Source organism: Melopsittacus undulatus, chromosome 19, assembly GCF_012275295.1.
Source record: "Melopsittacus undulatus isolate bMelUnd1 chromosome 19, bMelUnd1.mat.Z, whole genome shotgun sequence".
Classification (NCBI taxonomy): domain Eukaryota; kingdom Metazoa; phylum Chordata; class Aves; order Psittaciformes; family Psittaculidae; genus Melopsittacus; species Melopsittacus undulatus.
In genome coordinates this window covers 3090083-3111378 of record NC_047545.1, presented here as the reverse complement: position 1 = coordinate 3111378, position 21296 = coordinate 3090083, and the positions used below count along the sequence as shown (strand labels likewise).

At 50.9% G+C, this 21296-nt stretch overlaps 1 protein-coding gene across 6 annotated transcripts in view; it reads left to right on the top strand.

Annotated features, from left to right (window-relative positions):
- PTPRS (protein tyrosine phosphatase receptor type S) overlaps window positions 1-21296 on the top strand; it is a 138755-nt gene that overhangs the window by 103881 nt on the left and 13578 nt on the right. For 3 of the 6 annotated variants that reach the window (XM_034070800.1, XM_031042311.2, XM_031042312.2), the window contains exons 12-23: window positions 745-938; window positions 3131-3248; window positions 6650-7240; window positions 7915-8012; window positions 8468-8721; window positions 9108-9201; window positions 9377-9592; window positions 11261-11418; window positions 12405-12416; window positions 14164-14276; window positions 16496-16543; window positions 20498-20595. In XM_034070800.1, coding sequence (XP_033926691.1) covers window positions 745-938; window positions 3131-3248; window positions 6650-7240; window positions 7915-8012; window positions 8468-8721; window positions 9108-9201; window positions 9377-9592; window positions 11261-11418; window positions 12405-12416; window positions 14164-14276; window positions 16496-16543; window positions 20498-20595 — 1994 coding nt within the window. The remainder of the gene's footprint in view (window positions 1-744; window positions 939-3130; window positions 3249-6649; window positions 7241-7914; window positions 8013-8467; window positions 8722-9107; window positions 9202-9376; window positions 9593-11260; window positions 11419-12404; window positions 12417-14163; window positions 14277-16495; window positions 16544-20497; window positions 20596-21296) is intronic. The other 3 variants (XM_034070801.1, XM_034070802.1, XM_034070803.1) reach the window with 3 other exon arrangements.

Sequence of the window (21296 nt, the reverse complement as noted above, 5' to 3'; positions counted from 1 at the left end):
CCTTCACTGTGAGGGGAACACAAAGGCCTTCAAGGAATATTTGTCAAGTAAATAACAAAGGGAAATTCCCAATTTCCACCATCCCAAATAAGAAGTGTAAAAAAAGGCAGGAAGTTTGCCCCAGCATGGGTCCTGTTTCCTTGAGCATCTGCCCACATCCAATGGATAGAACGCCTTGCTCAGAGAAAGCATGGCTTTCTTATAGATGAAGCTGTCCTGCCCTTTAGTAGTAGTATTAATAATTATTAATAATAATAATAATATATATAATAAATAATAAAACATAATAATTATTATTATTAATAATAATTGTAAACCCAGCCCAGATTTCATCCAAGTCATCTCTTGTTTCCTGATCTGAGTTTATGCAGCAGCCTGACCACCAACCCTGCGAGCCAAGTGCAAGCCCTTCTCCCCATCCTCTCCACCCTCAGATCCCACAGGCAGGACTAGGATCATTAGAAATGGCCTTTGTCCTCAGGCTGTGATCTGGAACTAGGTGGGGTTTTCCACCTGAGGACAAAGGAGCCTGTAGGAGAATGGGCTGTGAGATGGATCTGTTTCCATGCACGTAGATTAGATCCCTCAGAACTACTTCCCTGTTGCACTGAGTAAAGGCCGGTGATGGATGAGGGCTGTCTCCTTTAAGCCTCCCGCTCCTCTCAGCCTGTCCCAGAGGTGAAGTGACAAGCTCCAGGCTGCAACCCCCAAGTGACTCTGGGCCCTTTCTTGCCTCGCTCGCAGTGCCCAGCGCGCCGCCTCGGAAGGTGGAGGTGGAGGTGCTGAACTCCACCGCCATCCAAGTGTTCTGGCGCTCCCCAGTCCAGAACCGCCAGCACGGCCAGATCCGCGGCTACCAGGTCCACTACGTGCGCATGGAGAACGGAGAGGCCCGGGGGCTGCCCCAGATCAAGGACATCATGCTGGCTGATGCCCAGGTAAGGGCTCACCTCCTGCTCTCTTCTCTTGTTTGGGGGGGGGTGGGAGGATGTTCCAGCCACCTTGTCTCATCCCAAGCAGCAGTGATGCTGGACAAAGCAGATGAGTGTATCTATGACAAGGTGTATGTTGTCTTTCTGCAGTTCTGCAGACTCAGACAATAGCTATTGTGGAAGAGCATGAACTGCTGTCCCAGCACTGAACTAAATACAAGCATCCTCCCTGTGTCTAGGAAGTCTTTTAGGACAGGCAAAGGCCACAGTGGAATCTACTAATTTCTCCCACTCTACTTCTTCCTTCATGCTGGCCTGGTAACATCTGACCTTGTGTGGCTGCTTGCTCAGGGACTCCTTCCTCATGCTGTGTCTCTGTCTTTCCCTTCTTTCCCCTCTTGTATTCTCATGTGCAAAACTTCTCTTGTTCTCTGCCCAGTGGGAAACAGATGACACTGCTGAATACGTAAGTAAAAAAGTACAAATCCTCCCATCTTGGTTCTGTCCCTTCCCTCTCGCATTTCCTGTTGTGATGTGGTATTTTCCTTTTTCCTTTATTTTTTGTTTGCAGTGCCAATGTGTTTTACAGCCTGTTGTTGGTGTTCCCATGCATTGTCCCCACCCTGCTCACTTTGCTCTGCAGCCCCCTGTGATCGTGTAGTGTGTCAGCATGCAGCAATGCTGCAGGGTTTTCCTCTCAGCTCTGAAAGAGAGATGAGTCTGCTGCTTCTCCTCCGTGATTCATGGGCAAGCAGATGGGACATGGGATTTGGGACTACCCAAACGTATGCTTAGAGATGGGCAGGTCTGCAAGCACTTCTGTGTTGTGTCTGAAAAACATAGGCTGAAAAGCACTGGGAATTCAAAGCCTCACAAGTCCTGAGCTATCAGGGCTTGAACAAGTGCTTTGTGCCCTTCAAGGGACAAGATTCTTCGATATTTGTTAATACAAAGCACTAAATCACAATTGACGCTTTAACCTTTTAAGTAGCCCTTAAAGTCAGCTTAGCTCTTTGGCATTTGCTACTTCTGCTAAAATGCTAAATGTTTTCCCTGATCTTACAGCTACAAAGCAGGAGGAGAAAGCATTTCCCTCCTGGAATGGCAGGATCCCAAGATAATGCACTACTGAATTGATTGCATTCGTGTCTCTTTCATGACAAAAAGCGAGGGGCCTCTCTTGCAGATGGAGAAACTGAGTCATGCGAAAGGCAAAGCCTCGAGCCTGAAACCTTAATAAAACTTGGTGCAAGTATGAAAGCAGAACAGGTTTCTTGACGTCTAGAACACAGACCTGTCTGCAGCTAATGGCTTCCAAACTTGTTGATCAAACCCCCCCGTTCTGGAGTTCTGCTGTTCCACTCCCTGCTCAGCTCTGGGGGCAATACAGGACCAGCAAATTCTTCCCAAGTGCTGCCCTGAGATTTAATACTGGAAGCACAAAGGGGCAGTGGTGGAGCGAGGGGAAAGGGAGGCCATAAAACGTGCACAACATTCCCATCTCCCTCCTTTCTAGGGCCTTGGAGAAAACCCTGCTGCATAGGCTCTCATCCTGTTTGATTTAGCACGGGTATTCCTTTCACAACACAGCCCTTGGAAGGGCTCCTCTTGAGACCAGTCTTACAAAAGCTCTTGGGAGGGAGGTGTGGTGAGGCTGATGCAGGGTGGAGGAAGGAGGGTGCTGGGGAGTTAGCCAAGAGCAGAAAGTGTCCCCTTGCACTTCGTGTTCAAGCAATCCCTTTAATATTAGGAAGGCATTAAAAAATATCTCTGAGGAGAGAAGGGAAGGGGGGAAATGGCAGAGAAATGTAATCTCCATTCAACCACTGAGACCTCCTCTGAGACTGCCTGGTGCAGAGGAACACTTTGAAGAGCGTTTTGATGGCTGAAGCAGTTTGTGTTGGAATAGGGAATGTCTGAGAGGTAGATCTGGAAGAGAACACATCGAAGCAGGCCCTGCAGACATGCTGTGTTAACAGAGGGACTGTTTGCAGCCAGGGTGTGCGTGCCTCTTGCTAAGGGAACGTGGCTCTCATCCTCCTGCCAAGTGCCACATCTACCCCAGTGTCTTGTGTTTCAGATTCAGTGAATGTTCCTGCATGCTAGAAAAGGGCTGAGACTCCTGCAGGGAGGAGAGCTCTACTCGTGTGTCTGTACCTCAATATTGACATGATTTCCCTCTGGAATCTCACAAACAGGAAATGATCATTGCTGGGCTCCAGCCTGAGACTTCCTATTCCATCACTGTAGCCGCCTATACCATGAAGGGAGATGGGGCTCGCAGCAAACCGAAAGTGGTCACCACGAAGGGTGCAGGTAAGAGTCTTCCTGAACCACTGGGATTCAGCAGTTTACTAAAGCCAAGAAGCTCTTTCTCCAGACTCAGCTTCTTTCATCCCACTCCCTTCAGGAAGGGCAGACTTGCAACAACCGCCATGCTGCCCCGAAGCCAGAAGTGCTTGTAGTAATGTCATTGCTCACATGTAGCCCTCACTAAGTGACAGTGTTCTGGGCAGTGCTGCAGAAAGCCCAGACACACCCAGAAATACAACAGAAGATGAATTCATTGCTTGTAATCTCTTGTGCTATAAATTCCAGTGCAGCAGAAATAAGGAGACTCTGCCTGGTCTGACACTGGAGAGACTGAGAGGCTTTTGATGGTTGGCACACACAGGTACCCTGGGGAGCAGGAGAGCCAGAGGTCTGCTGTCATGGTGCTGACTTGCAAGGATCAGAAAGCAGCAGGCAGGCAGTGGTGCCTCACACTGCCCACTCTTCTCGTATCCTGTCTAAATATACATCCCCTCTTTGTTCAGGACTAGTGGAGGGAAAAGGACTGACAGTGTTGCCCTTTCATCACTAGCATTCCTGGGACCTGGGCTCTGCCTCCACGTATCACCCGGATCCATGCCTCCCTTTGACCTATTCTTTGTGGCAAAGTATCTGCCAGCCTGAGTACAGAGGATGTAGTGCCAAGCCAGGATGGCAGGGCTGAACCAGAGGAATGACAAAGGGCAAGCAGGGTATCCCAGCTCCTCCAGACAGTTGTGCTGCAGGCAGAGAGGTACACACTCCGTCTGCCCTCTCAGCATCTGCATTCCCACTTGTGCAGTAAGGGAATGGCTTCATGTAATGGAGGAAGACTATGATGCCTAGATCTGGAGTTGTCCCTCATCCAGCTCGTCTTTTGTTGGACTCTGGTTGCCTATTCTGCCCATGCTCTTTTCTTTTGTTCCTGCTGTCAGAAGAATTGCTTTTCCTCTTTTCATTTCTTTCCTTTGTCTACTAACTTCCCATCCCTGGCTGTTTCTTTCTTAGTTTGGGGGCAGTCATCTTCAGCCTGCCTGCAGCAGCTGCACAAGCTGACATCACCACTTGTTTCAGGAAGAACACTGCTCTGTCCCTCTGCAGGATCAATGGCCTTTGGACAGCACTGCATAATTAACCTGAAACCTCTGCTCAGGCCGTGGAGGTAGCACAGACACTCAGCTGAGGGTACAGGACAGAGAGGGCTCAGGAGCCCTGGCCTGAAGCAGCCAGGGCTGGAGCCACAGCTGCCCTCCCTGCCTTTGCCTTTTCCCTGCCCTAACTCACATCTTCATCTCATTTTATGTTGTGTTCAGACAAGGGAGTGGGATTTCAGCTTTTCTCTGCCCTCTTGCCTCTCCTGCCTGGAGAGCAGTACACAAGAGGGCAAGGTTGCTTTCCAGGACACCAGCTCTTGCAGATGTGACAGCAGGGTACTTTTGGATGTCAGCATCCAGGCTCCTGTCCTCAGCCTTGTAGTGTCAATGTGCTGTCAGAGGCCTTTTCCTTCACTCTTCTTCCCCCTCTGGCTTTGTCCATGTTTCTTCTCACAAGCTCCCTGGTTCTCTCATCTCCTTCTTCCCAAGGCTCTCTCCCCCTTCCGCTCTTCTCTCCCAGAGCCTTTCTCTCTGCCTCCCTCCCTCATCACTCTCTCTTGTCACCCTCCCTCATCTCTCCCCATTAGGATTTGCAGTGCAGGTGATCAGTCACAGAGGGATGTTTTCTCCAGCACAGCAGCTATTACCCAAAACTCAATTTCCCCCCAACTTGAAATAGCCATTTTAAAAGAAATCTTTCAAATGGCTCTGTAACATTCTTACCCCTTTTGCAGTGTTGAGTCAATAGAGCTTCTGTGAGGAAAGATTTCTTTCTTTATCATTCAGGGCTAGGGGATGAATTTAAATACAGTAATACATCCAGTTTTCTCCTTTACTGTCCAAACCAATTGCAGAATAAAACACTTCAGCCCCCCCTTCACTTTCTTCTCTTCTTTCTTCCAAATAATATTTGTTGTGCAAATGTAGTATTTTTGAGCTCAGCTGATAATAGTAACATTTGTGATAAAACTGAAACATCAAGGTAATGGCATTGCCTTTTTCTTTAATGTCTTTCCGAGCATTTCCAGGGGAGGCTCTCCCAGCACTGGCTCCTTAGCCATCCTTTGGCATCCTTGCCCATGGCAGGGGGTTGGAACTGGATGATCTTAAGATCCTTTCCAACCCAAACCATTCTATGATGCTGTGATTTGTTTCAGAGACAGCCCTTCATCCCTGTGGTCAGATGTCAGTCAATGCAGCAGGCGGAGTGGTTTCCCCCCTTTGACTCTGTCGGAATCCCCATCCTTCGCTGCCAGCTCCCTCCTGCTCTCTTCCTTAGCCATACTGCAGCTTCCCACCCTGGACTTGTGCTGCCTGAGTGGGCCAAGATCTCTCCTAACTCCACTCTCCTCCTCCTGTTCAACCAGAAGAAATGCCAAGGCAGAGAGAAGGAAATTAGATCTCTGATAGTGGAGTTGAGTGGAAATGACGCGTGAGCTGCTGGAATTAATGCTCTGGTTTCTCCAGCTTCAGGAGCCTCTGGGCCTGCACATGTCATTTAACTGTGGCTGTGGGCTTGCTTAGCAGTTGGGCAGTGCCAGGGCTCATTAGGCAGAGGCACAGTACTGCTGAGCTGCAGTATCCCCCCACGTGTGGAGGAGCTAACTGACAGGTTAAGGAGGAAGCTAACTGAAAACACAGCAACTCTCCCTGCCCTCTGCCTCGCACAGATTTGGGCCTCTGTTTCCACTCTCTTGTGTGCTTCCTTCTTTCTGTACCACTTAGCTGGCCTTGTGCCTGCTGCTCAGAACCTGGGGCTGCCCAGCCTTCCTTTCCCATCCTTCATTACTTCACCCTCAGCTGCTCTGGACTTCCCAGCCCGAGCCAGTCTGTTCCAGTGTCTTTCTGCATGAATTGTGCTGTCTAATGGAGACAGAGGGACCTTTCCATCCTGAAAAGAGGGGAGAAAAGAAATCCAGAAATGCCAGTGCCTCACACTGGCAGTTCACCTCCTTTCCTGAACTTGATAGAGACCTTCCACGGGTAGCATGGATGGGCAGCAGAGCTCACTTTACAAGGGGATACACTGAAGTACAGAGTCAAGCTGAGAATTTGCCCAGAGAAGCTGTGGCTGCCCCATCCCTGGCAGTGCTCAAGGCCAGGTTGGACACAGGGGCTTGGAGCAGCTGCTCCAGTGGAAGGGGTCCCTGCCCGTGGCAGGGGTTGGAGCTGGAGGAGCTTTAAGGTCCTTTCCAACCCAAACCAGGCTGGGATTCTATGATTTAAGGAACCTGTTGCTGCAGCTTAGGAGTCTGCATCTCCTCACCAGCAGCCCTGTCTTGTGTTTGACAGAAGGTGTCTCTTTTCTCCCAGTCCCAGGGAAGCCCATCCTGTCTGTGCACCAAACAGAGGAGAACACTCTTCTGGTCAAATGGGAGCCTCCATTGGATGCAGAAGGCCAGGTGATGGGCTACCGGCTCCAGTTTGGCCGCAAGGATGTTGATCCCTTGGCTACCTTGGAGTTCACAGCCCTGGAGGATAAGTACACTGCTCCCAGCATCCACAAAGGCGCCACGTATGTTTTCAAGCTGGCCGTGAAAAGCCGGGCTGGCTTTGGGGAGGAAGCTGTGCAGGAACTCACCACCCCTGAAGACATCCCCAAGGGTTACCCCCAAATCCTCGAGGCGAGCAACATCACTTCCATGTCGGTCCAGTTTGGCTGGCTCCCGCCCGTGCTGGCCGAGAGGAACGGAGCCATCGTCAAATACACCGTGGCCTACCGGGAAGCCGGTTCTCCCGGCAACCTGCTGGAAAAAGACCTGCCCCCCTCCCCAGAGAACTCCTACACCCTCAACGGCCTCAAACCCAACACCGCCTATGATGTTAAAATCCGGGCTCACACCAGTAAAGGCCCCGGGCCATACAGCCCCATTGTCCAGTATCGGACGTTCCAGCTGGATCAAGGTAGGATTTACCGGTTTCTCCTCCCTCTCTCCCCTTGTAAGCGGGGCTGGTGCCAGGAGGCAGAGCTGGAGAGGTCAAGCCAGGCTCAGCCAGGCTCGTGAGTAAATGCAAAGCACTCTGGTTTCCCACTGAGTCCCTCAGCTCCTCTCTGCCTTGTGCCAGGTAAGTCCCTTTTACCACTTTCTTGTAAGTTAAGTCCGGACACCCTTCTTTCACTGGCACCTGAAGTGGGGCTCGGTCGCTGTACAGGTGGGAAGAGCATTTTCTTCAGCTTTTGCAACCAGCCAAAAGAAAACAGAACCATCACAAATCCTCAGGACGTGACCTGGGATGGGTTTCCTCACTTGAGCATGCTCAGAAAGCCAGCACCTCGTTCCTGCAGCAGCCACCCAGACCCATAAGTGTGTGGGCAAAGCCACACATCCCTCTTTCACCCCTCCCTGGGGTTAGGCACGGGGATAGGGAGCACAGGGAGATAGATGGATCTTGGCAAAACTCAAGCAAAGTGTGGAGGAGGGAGCAAGTGCTTCCATTCCTGCAGTGGCAGCCAGACCCAGCCTGGCAGGCCCGTTTGCCAGTGCCTGACATTCTCTTCCTTCTCTTTCTTGCTCTTCCTTCCCTCTGCTGCCTTTTCTTCTCCTTTCTCCCCTTCCTCCTCACTTTTCTCTCCGCAGTTTTACCCAAAAACTTCAAGGTGAAGATGGTCACAAAGACATCTGTCCTTCTGAGCTGGGAGTTCCCTGAGAACTACAACTCTCCCACCCCATACAAGGCAAGTGCAATGGAGGAGGCAGAACTGTGTTTCTTCCCAGTTTCCTGGCAGTTTTGTCTGTTGGTTTGAATAAGAGATGGTAAGAGGCAGGAATTCAGGATTCCTGCCTCAGGTATGGGCAGGTAATGGTCAGTCACTGTTCGATCAAGGAGGTGATCTGGAAATCGGGGCTATTGGGTCACATTCCCACCTCTGTTACCAAATCACTGCCGCCCTAGGCAAGTTACCACAAATCCCTCCTCCCAGAGAAGTCCCAAGGCTTTGACCTGCATCTGCTTTGTGCCTGGGGACCCTGCAGTGGGCACAAGAGACAGACACCCCCCCATTTACATCCTTTTATTCCTGTGTCTGCACCAGCTCTGGTGCCTGGGGGAGGAAGGAAGAAGGAGTTTGGTTGCTCGAGCAGTCTCAGCCTTGCTCCTGGGACAACTTTGGTGCCTCTTTGCCTCCCGCAGATCCAGTACAACGGGCTGAACGTGGATGTGGACGGCCGCACCACCAAGAAGCTCATCACCAACCTGAAGCCCCGCACGTTCTACAACTTCGTCCTGATGAGCCGGGGCAATAGCATGGGTGGGCTGCAGCAGAACGTGGCAGCCTGGACCGCTGCTGACATGTTGTCCAGGAAGCCAGAGGTGACCTATAAACCTGATGCTGATGGCAACGTGATGGTGATTCTCCCAGATGTGAAGAGCTCGGTGCCTGTCCAGTAGGTTTCTGTTAAGCTGCAGATGTGTGGGACTCAGTTTGTGTTGCAAGGGGAGGCCACATGGGCCCTACAGGGGGGCATTCCCTGCTTTTTCAGCCTCTTGACTGTTGTCTTTTGGAGCCACTTCCCAGCTCTAACAGGGGATGCCAGAGAAATGCAAAGGGAGTAAATAAGGGGCTGTCATAATGGGGCTGCCACTGGATCCGAGCTTATTCTAGGAGCAGCAGTAACAGCAGTGCTAAATGAAAAGCAAGGGCTTGCTGGGTTGAGCCAGTGGGGCTGTTTGGGCAAACGCAGCCTTCCAAATCAGTGTGTGCACTCTCTTCTTGTGGCTTGTAGAAGGAGAGTAATGCCTTCTATTTCTTCTGATTATTCCCATTTCTTAGGGCTTTTTACATTGTGGTGGTGCCTCTAAGGAAGTCCCGAGGAGGACAATTCCTCAACCCCTTGGGCAGCCCGGAGGAGATGGACCTGGAGGAGGTGAGTGTGGGTGAGACTGAAGGCAGCTGCAGGGAGAGAGCTGCAATGGATGGGACGGTGACCTGAGAGCCTGGGAAGGCTTTGGGGTATCTGAGTGGGATGGTTTGGCTCTTCCTTCCTGCTCCCTTGGTGGTGCTGAAGGCATGAGGGCTCAGTGTTCCTTTGCTTTCTGCAGCTCGTGCAGGACATTGCCAGGCTCCGCCGCCGAAGCCTGCGTCACTCCCGACAGCTGGACTTCCCCAAGCCCTACATCGCTGCCCGGTTTCGCTCCCTCCCCTCCCACTTCGTCCTTGGGGACATGAAGCACTATGACAACTTTGAGAACAGAGCCCTGGAGCCAGGGCAGAAATACGTCATCTTCATCCTGGCTGTGCTCCAGGAGCCCGAGGCTGTAAGTGCTGCTGCTTTCTCTCGCCCTCTTCAGGTGTCCCTCTGTGCCCACTATTGACCAGGGACCCTGGTATCCTCCTGGCATTCTCCATACCTCTCTCCCACCAGATTCCACAGCTTGAAGCTTGCTTTCTTTGTAAAGTCCTTCCAGTCCAGCTGTGCAGCTTTTGAATGTGGCTCTTGGAGCTGTTTGTGCTGGGGTCTGCATGCAGCAAATGTGCTCTCCCAAGGTGATGCGAGCCTTTGTGCACTGCTGCTGCATTTTGGCCGTCCTCATAAGCAGGATGTGCTCCACTTGTGGCTGCAGATTGGAGTCCAGAATGGAGAGGACTGAAGTGTCAGCTCAGAGCTACACTGAAGTTCAGAGTTCTTGAAGTCAAACCCCTTTCCAAGGAGTGATTTCTTGTACAGCCTGTCCTTTTATTCCTTAGGGCAGTGCCCCTGGGCATCCTGCTTTGTGAGCAGCACTTGGCACCTAAGTTGGGCATTCCTAAGTCCCTTGCCAAGCAGAGAGGGGAGCATTTTCTTATGGCAAATTCCATGTGTTCTGTACCACTTCAGCACCTTCAGTGGTGCTGTCTGGCTTTAGGAAAACAACTGGGTTAATATTTACCTGCCTCCTCCCACATACACAATAGGAAGCAGTCTAATACTTTGTTGTCTTTAAATCCCCCTGTGGAGTTGTAGCAGGGAGCTATTTGAAATTAAGGGTTTTCAGAAGGGTTTTTTTTCCCCAAATAAATATTTGGTTGTTTATTTGATATTAAAGGATTAGGCTGACACGCTTCTGAATGGGATTCTCAATCGGATTACTGCAGCTTGTGCTTTAGAACAAGGTCCTGCATCTCCCAACAGCCTGGATGCACTGCAGCTCCCAAGTATGCAGCACTGCTTCAGTCTTGCTGAGAGCTGATAGAGGTCAAGGACACAGAGCCCAAATCTCCTGTTCTTGTCCTGTCCCAGACCTCTGTGCATTTTGGTTTCTGTAGGTTCTGTCTCTGCATCCTTCCTCCGGTGGGGAGATGGTTGCAGTCATGAAGAACAAGCAGGCAGTGCTCAGTAGCTAGGAGTCAGATGGGTTTGAATGTGCCTCCGGTTCTCCTCTCCCTGCAGAGGAGACATACTGTATTTTATTAATCTATATTTAAGTGTAAGGGTTGGGCTTTTCCAGTCACCAGACCAGACTGTTCCTAAGCGTTAATTCTTGGTTTAATCCCTTCCCTCTTTCTCTGTAATCCATCTGACTGTCAAAATCCAGATGGTTCCATGAAAGCTTGGAAAAAGGGTTTGTGTGTTTGTGGTATGGAGAGGGCTCAGGGATGTGGAACACAGTCAGAGTCAACTGGTTTTCTAAGAGCACTTTCCTAGCTACAAGACCAGGTAAGCCATAGACACAAGGCAGTCTACAACATCAAATGAATGTGATCTTTCAGTGCTGTATCTTGCCAGGACCACTGGAGGAGGAAGATACCTGTCATACGGATGCTCACAGGCAAGAGTCTTTTCTATAGGATGAAGAGTACCATTTCTCTGTTGTTATTTGGTTTGTGCTGCAGAGAGCTCACATCTTCTCTAGCACTTCCTCTTGTGAAAGACTGTATGCTTGCCCACTGTTTTCAGTGCCCATTCCGTCTCTGAACTGGGTTCCACAATCTTTCATGTCTTCCAGACTTTTGCTGCTAGTCCGTTCTCTGACCCCATCCAGCTGGACAACCCCGATCCACAGCCCATCATTGATGGAGAGGAAGGGCTGATCTGGGTCATCGGGCCCGTCCTGGCCGTTGTGTTCATCATCTGCATTGTCATTGCCATCCTGCTCTACAAAAAGTAAGAGATGCTTCTTGTCCACATCTCTGACCATTCTGAGTGTCCCCAGCTCTGACCCCTGAAGGGAATTCCTTCCTTGGTCCTGTAGTCAGCTGAGGGCAAATCCACCAGCAAGGAGAGAGGAGCCCTAAGGCACAAATGTTGTAATGGAAGGGTCTGACTGGGGCAGGAGAGATTGGCAGTAGGCTGCAGGGACTTGCTGCTTCAGAGTCTACCCAGTGGCACTCTCAGTAGAGTTGTGCTTGTCTTAGTCTGCTGTGGCAAGTGGGCAATGAGTTTGTCAGGTCTCGTGCCTGTCTCCTTCAGAAGACCTGCTCTCAGCCACAACCTCGGGCTCCCCTCTGTGTGTGCAGGGAGGGGGTGATGCAGAGAAAGCACCTTTGTGCTGTGGAGCTGCAGAGACCTCCCTTGTTCTCCAGTTGGTTTTCAGCTGGAGTTGGGAGATGAGAGCAGGGCTGTAACTTGAGTCTGCAGGAGAGAGGAGGGAACAACCCCTGGAAATCTCTCCCTTTCCTTGGCTCTCTGAGCAGCTCATGGTGTGTGGATGAGAATGGGGGATCCTTGAGCACACACAGGCCACACTGTGCAATGAAAGAGAACTGGAGAGGAAGCAGATGCTGAGCAGGATAGGTCCAAGGGGCAGGATGGAAGCTGTGTCCAGTGCAGGGGTATCCTTGTCTGAGATATCTCATACCAAGGCTGGAGGGAGCTCATTTAACCCTGCTCCATCTTCCATCTACACAGGTGTGTTTGATTATACACGTGCCTGTGTCACATCCCAGCACCTGAGCCAAGTACTCTGGGGGCAGGGCCACACATGATCCTTGTTGGTGCTTGTCAGCACTGATCTGCATTGGGTGATCTTTGCTGGTCCCACCTGTGCTATCAGGGTTAGGGCTGAGCAACTGCTTCCTCTTTCTTCTGCAAGTCCTTTCTAACCTGAACATTTGTCTTGTCTTCTCTCCACTTACTGCTTTCCTGGACAGCAAACCAGACAGGTAAGAGCATCAGATTTGCCCTTTACTGAGGTTCTTTCTTGCTTTGTGTTAGGGCGTGTTTTACTGTCCATGGTGGGGCTTTGCTGGTACAGTTCTTACCACTAGATCAGTCCTAACAGAAAGCCTTCATCAGACTAGCATGGGGCCATGTTTGAATCAGGGCAGAAAAAGAAAGGAAAAGGCCAGCTTTCTCCTGCTTGTCCAGTCCTAGACTTAATGACCCTTTCTCAAGCTGAGCAGCAGTGACAGTAAATGGCTCATAAAACGTTGGGTTAATGGAGCAGAGAAACACCCATTTGTGTTGCAGTCAGAGGTGAAAGTGGGTTTTCTCCATGTCTGACTGCTCCATCCAGGCTGTCCGTGAGCCACTGGCATACTGGAAGCAGAATCTCCCCAGCTGAGCTGGCCTCACCCCATTGCAGAAGCTGTTGTTGCCCCATTAGCCAGGGACTTCTGACAGAGTTCGTTTATGCCTGTAAAAATGAGCCTTATTTCAAGCCATTTCCAAGGCTGGGAGAGCTTTCACTGGAAGTAGCTGATGGGTTTAACCAATGGGCTGTTAACAGCAGTTTCAGAACTGTGGCAAAAATAAACTGCTCCCAAGCTGCAAAGTGGGGTTATTCCAAAATGCTGCCCCATGCAGAGCTCATGTCCCTTCTTCTGGCTATTAATGACATTAAGAAACAGATAAAGTCGTACTCTATAACCTCCTCTCTGCTTATGTAGTTGCCCTTACTGTTGCAGGCAGGAGGCTTCTGTGCAACCCAGGCAGGAGGTGAGGAGCTCTAGAGCCATCTTGCTAAAGAAGGGCTAGGGCAGTGTTTGCAAGCCTCAGGCTATGGGGATGTGTTCTCTGTGCCCTGGAGAAGTTCTGCTCCCAGCACTGTTCTCTTGCTAGAGGTTGTCAGAGCTCCAGACCAGCACTGGACTTTGCTTCCAAATGTTTCTCAAGGAGAGCAAGCCACATCAGCAGAGACTTTTCATTGCCTCCGCTAACCTTTGCTGTTCTGAGGCAAATATAGTCAGAAGCACTTGGATGTGCAGCTCTAGCTGGCAGGTTGGAGCAGGCTTCAGCTTCTGGCAAGGAGGTGAGACAGATCTCAGCAGGCCCAGCTGTGATGGGTGAGGATGTGTCTGCACTGGTTTTTGAACCCAGATCTTTAGGGTTCTGCCGCTCAAAACAGGTTGGAAACCACTGCTCTGACTTCTCTGTATGCAGCAAGGCACCGAGAGCTCCAAACAAGCCAGCAGAGCAATAGCAGGACCTGATGGCCAAGGTCACAGGCAGAAGGTTGTGTACTTTTCCAAATGATTGTTTTGGCTCAGACTCTTCCAGGCTGGAATGGCTTGGCCAGCATTGGAAGGGTTCTGCTTGCTGAGCTCTGCAGAGTTCAGAGGAGGCAGGGAGTGAGTTCCCACACCTCAGCTGCTCCTTCCTGTGCTGCTGCTGCTGCTGTGAGGAGGAACTTCCAGGCTTGCCCAGAAGCTGCTGGGGTGATGTGAACCCATCCAGTGCAGCACTGAAACCCCTCCAAACCTCATCCCTTTTCTGAGACATTTTAGGTACCTTAGATCCTTGGCTGCATCCGACCCTGATTTTGTGGGAGCTATGCTCAAGTCTCAACATGGCCTGAGGAGCTGAAAAGACAAAGGGGACTAAAAGGCCCATAAGTTGCTTTGTCTTTTGTCTGGGGGGGTTTTGGGGTTGTTTTTTCAGTTCTTTTGTTATCATTGTTGTTTCCTAAAGCAAACGGAAGGATTCGGAGCCGCGGACAAAATGCCTCCTGAACAACGCGGAGATCACCCCGCACCACCCAAAGGACCCCGTGGAAATGAGGCGCATCAATTTCCAGACTCCAGGTAACCAGCTGCTAACCAGCCTTTCTCACTTGGGAAGGCAGCAGTGGAGCAACTGCCCTTTCCTTAGCCCTTTCCTGCCTGTGGGAAGGCTGCTGCAGTGCTGCCTTTGACACCCAGGATGCAGCCAAAGAACCTCATGCCTTGTCTATGCTAAGCAAGCCTGCTGAACAAAAGCTTTGCTGGGGAACCTCAAGGACCTTGCACAGCCTCTACTCAGCACTGGCAATGCAGGAAGAAGGGCTTTCCCACGTACTAAACTGGTGCATTCTGAGCTAAGTGTGCAGCTGCAGGAGCCGTGGCCGTGCCAAGCTTTGCCAGACCACCAGTGCTGCCACACCCTGGGGTGATGGAGATGAAGCGTGGCATGTTCCCCAGCACCCAGGGCTTCAGGCACATCTGGCACTGGTGCTGTCTGCATACATGCCAACCCACTGTGGGGAGGAGCCAGGCCTGCCCCAGGGGTTCAGCGGGTTGCTTGAGGGCAACATCTCCTCTCTTCATGCAGACCCCATTGCTGCAAACAGCCGCTGAGCAGGCGTGTAACTGCACTTCACTCCTGGGCAGAGCAGCTCGAAGCACCCTCCTTTAGTACACACGTGTCCCATGCACATGCATGTCCAAGCTGCCTGCATGACACCTCTGCAAGCCACCATTGACCCAGCCCAGTGCAGGCATGTCCTCACACAGGCAGATGCTTGGCAGTGCCTGCACTCTGGTACCCACCTCTGCCTCCGAGTTCCTGGTGCTTGAGGATTTGGAAGGGAATTTATTGTGCTTTTTGGGGGCTGGCTGTTGTTTTCAGTTTGTTTGTATTTTTTTGCTGTGTTGTGCTTGTTAGTAATGTTTCTGCAGCTCCTGTTTGCCCTTCCCATCTCAGTCCTGTCCTTAGCATTGTCTGAGTCTTCTTAGGGTAGGGTTGGTAGGTCAATAGGTACCCAGAGGGAAGCACAAAGGCAGCACTGAGCCGAGGGTTTTATATCAAAAAGAGTTAGGAACAACCCATTGGTATCAGCCCAAGCTTAGGAATGGTTGAGCCTCAGTGAAGGGATAGGATAACGTTCAATCCAGTATACAGAGACTGAACACAGAGCAGTTCAGCAGCAGGTCCCTGAATCAGCTCTTAGTGGTGCTCTTGCAGGAGAGTCTGAAGGTGTTGGAGACCTTTTGAGTGTTCCCAGCTGCAGCTCAGCACCAGTTTGGGTTTCTCTGGGTTCAGTGTTCTATACTGGATGAAAACAGGAGCTCCCTTTGGGAGTGTTCAGGTTGGCTTCTGCGAGCTTGAGGTGGTGACATGAGACCCAAGCGAAAGAGCTGAGTGCCCCCAGGTACAATCTACATTGAGATCAAAATAAAGACAGCAGGTTGTGGCCATCCAGGTCAGCCTGGGTGCCAAGAAGCAGCTGGAAATGCTGTTCCATGTGTTTCCCTTGCTGGGTATTTCCCCCTGTCCCCACAGGGTAACAGTCAGCTGAGGGTGCTTCCAAGTGATGGACAGATGAGTGAGTCTGCCTTCATTGACCCTGCTGGTTTGGTCATGCTGTACCTCTGGTCTAAGGGGCTTGTAAAAGGTAGCTCAGACATGCAGACCTGCCACTAATGCTTTGGTGGGCAAAGGTCTGCACATCCCTAAAGGGTTTTGTCCAGTCTAGCTTTAGAAAGATGTCACCTTTCCTTTATGAGTTTACCTAACCTAAGAGTTTTATCCAGCTCATTGACTCTGCTCTAGAGTTTGTAAAGCAGAGAGAGGTTTTAAAGGGCTTGGGAGAGTTTGTCAACTGCCTCCCACAGAATATTGCAAAGAGTTGGATGAAGATGGAAATGGAAGATCAGAGCTTGGAGTGCGTTGGTGGTGATGGAGAGGTTGTGGTGCAGCTCGTAGGGAAGTGCTGTCTGAACTGAAGGAATTTGAATGCTATACATTGTGGTTTAGAAGAGGACCTGTAGGCTCTTCTTCAGCCAGAGGACCCAGCAGCAGAGCCTCTATAGTGTCCCCAGCAGCCAAACAGAGGGGGGGGGGGTGGGCATGGGAGTGTTTGTGAGCATCTCTGCAGCTCGGAGAGGGGAAAGCCCAGCACATGTTGGTATCGTGTCCTAGCCTGAGCAGCACAAAAATAACTTTCTTTTCCTCTTCAGATTTATGTTGGTTTTTTTGTTTTATTAGCATGAAATTTTTAAACAAGTGTATATTTTATTTATTTATTTTTTACTGTTTTCTGCAGATTCTGGTCTGAGCAGCCCTCTCAGTGACCCTGAGTTTGACTTTGAAAGTTAGTTCCTGTGTGTTTTTGTTCCTGTTGGTTTCATTTCCCCCCCATTATTAGTTTTTTCTCTTCTGTCGCTTTCCTTTTCCAGTTCTGTTTTGTTCCTGTTATTAATACTTATTTTTTGCCAAATTCTCTGTATTCCTGCAGTGTTTGCCCATCTCATCCCCGTTTCTGTGCCATCTGTTTGTCTGAACTGCGCTTCCAGTTTTACAGTATCAAACAACAGGCCTTTCACAAGACAAGGGTAGCAGCAGCAGAATAGAGCCCCAGGTAGCAGCGTGGGAGACTGCCCATCCTTCTGTGTCTCTCTTGCTGTTTCAGGAGAAAGACCTCGGGTTTGAGGCTTCCTTTTCCCCCATTGTCAAAGATGTTTTGTTTCCGAAGCTTGGCTAAATGCCCCTCAGGGGCAGGAAGTGATCTTTGTGTCCCGATGTGTGAGCGCTGTGTGTGTGCCTGTGCTTTTGTGTCCATTGCTTCTTAAAGCAGGGAAAGAGAAAAGCCAGAGCTGCAGCTGAGGAGCCCCTGTCTTTGTGTGGAAAGAGCCACACAGGCACCTTTTCATGTCCGACGAGGAAAGAGCCATTTCCCATCTGTGGCAGGTTCCTTGGCATCAGGTTATTCCAGGAGCACAAAGACCAGAGCCTTGTCCATGGTCATCCTCACACCCTGGTTTCATGCAGAAGGCCATCCAGGCACAGTGGCTTTGCAGCTATAGATGGGCTCTGGCCCGTGGAACAGATGTTAGGGTGACGTTGCTGGCAAGTTGGCTGCTGCACAGAGAATCAAGTCTTTTGTGATAAGATTAGAGAGACTCAAGTGATTGAAATGTTAGATGAGACTGCCTCTGAAAGACTTCATCCCATTAGAAGCCAAGATCCCAGCTTTGCTGGGTGGGTTTGATTTTATTGTTTTAATGCTGGACAAGGGGGTAGATGTGAGCTGACAAATGTGAAGTTGCAGCTTGTGCTCAGAGATGGGAGGGCTGGGCTGTTTCTCTGAATAGTTTAATCCACATATTGATCTCTTTGGGATTGCTTCTGTCAATACTGTCCCAGTCCACCTGCCACCTCCCCTTAGCCCTCTCATGAGAACAGAGTGGGTCTGTGTGGCTTTTCCAGCTGCACTGATCCTTGGCTGACCCTCAGCCCACAGCAATGGTCCCTCTGCCCCCCTTGCTCCCTGGGTGGCAGCCCTGCAGGTAGCCAGGAGGCCACTGAGCAGAGGAGCCTGTGAGTCGGTTCCCTTCATCTCTCCAAAGAGTTATTGAATTAAAGCAGACAAAAGGGAAGCTGCTGCAGCTGCCGCAGCGGTGCCGCTCCTGGCTCATTTCATATCAGACTCCTCCTGGATCTCACTGGGAGCCCCCATGCACTTGGCATTTTGACCAGGAAAGTTCTCATCCCTGCCGAGGTTTCTGGTCTTCTTTTATTCTAAAGAGCCCCAGAAATCGATCCCATGAGGAGATTTCTGTCTTTAACAGCAGCGAAACAAGACAAGTGCCCATGTGCTCACAGCCAGGGGCCGTTCACAGCGGGGTGGAGGTGGGGATGCCCCCAGCAAAGAGGCAGAACTGGTTGGCAGGAGCTGGTCACATCGATGAGTTTTCCTGGAGCTTTTATGAAGGAAACTTGTGAAATGCCTTCAGGGGGAATGTGGCTCCCATTCCAGATTGGCACCACAGGCCTTTCCCATACAGAGGGAATGCCATACTGCTCCATGACTTCGGAGCCAAAGAGGATCTGGGATTATTTTTCTTGCTGGGGTTCTCTGTGGGTATTTTTCCTTCCAACCTGTGCGTTCACCACATGGGGTTTCATGTAGCTGCTGTGTTCTGAAGCAAATAACCTCCAGCTTTGTGCTGCCTCCAGCCCAGGGGGAAAGAAGTCAGGGAGAGAAATCCATGGGGATCTGGAGGCAGCTTCTGTTGGGTTGCCAGAAGTTCTGAGTCATGTTCAGCTTTAATGCTGCAGCTCAAGGTGTGCTTCCTGCCCTCTTCAGCCCTTAACTTTCAGAGGCAGAGGGATGGACACTGAGCAAAGTGCTTATGATACTCATTTGATTTGGGCTCTCAGCCAGGGTGGCCTTTCCCTCCCACGTGGGCAGAGACAGGACCAGTTCTTCCAACACCCCCAGTGTGCATCTGTGGCTGTGGTACTGGGCTGGATGGCAGCCACCTTCCAGTCCAGGGTGAGAAGCAGAGGAGAAATCGTTGTCCAGGTGCAATGGGCTACAGGACAGCAAGACACAGTAGGAGCAGGGAGGCAGTTCCTGCCCTGGTCCTCAGCAGATTAAAATGGAGCCAGGGCAGGCTCCAGAATACTTTGGGGTTGGTTTTGTGAGGGTTTCTTTGTTCCCCCCATGCCCCTTCTATTTTGAGCCAGATTCCTTGTGCCTGGTTTGAGTGGTGGCTACACCAAAGGCCCAGTTAGCTTAGGAGAGCCCTGCTTGAGTGGTGGCTCAAATGCCCACTCTGCAGACTCATCCTGTCCCCAGGCCTGGGGGAGGCAGCATCTCTCCAGAAGTCACTGTAAAACTGCGGATGTCATGCTTGCTTTGCCATCTCTGTGCTGAGTTTTCAGAGTATCTGACCATGCTGCTGCCACTGCCGCTGCTTTGTCACACACCAACACCCACGGGGCTCGAAATTCTCCCTGGCTTCCATCTCTTCTCCACTCCTGTCCTCATTGGGGGCACTGCCCAGGGCTTCTCAGCATGCTGCTGCCCTTGCCTATCCCCTGTCACTCGCAGCGGGATCGGCTGGCAGACAGCATGGGAAGCCTTCGGAGAAACATGATCCAATGCAGATGAGCAAAGCACGGAGCGCTTTTCCACCTCGTTTTCTAGCGTAGCTGTTTGAGAGGGGAGGATGGGAAGCATCCCTGCTCTTCCCAGAGCTCCAGCTGCCCCTCTTGGAGCAGGATGTGCAAATCGCACTTCAGACTGAAAACAGAGGTGCTGCTCAGCCCCATTCATGGCCGAGATGTGCCTTCAGCCGGATGCAGCGTGACCCTCCAGGGTGTCTTGGAGAACAAGTCTGTTCCCTGGCAGTGCTGAGTGCATCCATACCGGCACAGTGGAGTGCTGGTGCAGACTGCAAGGGTGAACCAGGGTCAGGAGGCGTCAGTCTCAGCAGCAAATTGCTTCCCTTTACTTAGTCTGAGAAGGGGCAAGAGGATCTTCTGCCTCCCCATCCATCACAAAAGGTAACGACATCCCCAGCGAAGGCTGTGGCAGGGCTGGCACAGCCTGTGCTGCAGATGGAAGAGGGTGAGGACAGCAGCACTGGCCATCTGCAGGCTGTGCTGTAGGAGGAACATCATCCACCCGCCATGAGCAGGAAGAGGAGCCAGTACTTCCCATTTCCATACCTGGTTGCACTCTTGGAGCGGTGAAGCTTAGACCACCGCATCCATGAGCTCACCAAGAAGCTTACAGAGCCAGTGGCTGTGCAAAGGACAATTCCTGAAAAGCCTCCCCTGCTTCCCCCCATCTGCATTCCCTTCCCCTGCCCCACATCACCATGGTTGGCTGGATCCCTGCCCCTTCCCTTCTTTTGTGTTGGAGTTGGTTTCTGATCATTGCGGGTGCTGGAACATTTGCTGCGTAGGTTCCTCTGGCAGCGTTTGCTCATTTGAAGTCCACTATTGGAATCGCTCACACGCATCTGCTCTTTGGATTTTCCTTTTTGGTTTGCTCTGATTTACACATTGAAAACGGGGCCATCACGGGAACATGCTCATTTTACTGGTTTTATTATTTCCTTGATTTTGATTTGTTACTTCCAAGGACACAATTTCGAGCCCTGAATTCTTCTCTTCTAACCTCCCTACTTTCATTGCAGATCTTACATTGTAATTTATTTTCCTTTCTTGTTTCTTCTTTCTTATAACATGTGCAATGGTGATGAATTTTAGGTATTATTAAATGAGATTCTTTTCCTGCTGTCTTGTCTTTTAGGTATGCTCAGCCACCCACCAATCCCTGTTTCCGAGCTGGCTGAACACACAGAGCATCTCAAAGCTAATGATAACCTGAAATTGTCCCAAGAGTATGAGGTATGAGCAAGAGTGAGTGCTGTGCATGGCTTTGCAGAGCTAGGAATCAGGGAATTCGGCAAGGCCCTCATCCACATAAACAGAAGGGTTTACCTGACATAAAGAAGCTTTTTGTGTATTGAAGTCCTTGCTCAGTGCTTTGCTAGGTTCAGTTCCAGATCAGAAAGAGACTTGGTCTATGAGCCGTTCCTGGCCAAAGAGCAAGAACCCCAGACAGGGAGGGTCTGAGCTCCCTTCAGGAAAAGGGGTGCGTTCCTGGAAGGTGGCAGCCAGACAGATGGGATGGCGAGTTCTCCTTGGGGGTGCCTGGGTCTTAATGTGAAGCATGGAGAGGTCCAAGCCAAGGAATGTGATACCTGGTTTCAGATAGCTGAAGTTGAGAGGAGCAGTAAGTCCTCCACAGCTGACACGATCAGCAGCCACGGAGATAAAGCTGGGAAAACAGGATGATTTGTACCTTCCATGTCTTGGCTGGGGGCTTTGTGCTCTTTTTGTCTCCTTCCTGCTCCTGTTTAGTTACTCAGTTTTGCTCCCGCAGCAACCAGCATTCCCAATTGCTATCCCAGACTGTAAAATTCCCACCTTGCCAGGGCTAAGGGGTTGGGTCAATCCCAAGGCAGCCTGAGGGGGGAAAGTGATGAGCATCATAGCCCCCTCATTGCCACTGCATGGCATGGCATCCTTGTTAGCCCACAGGGATG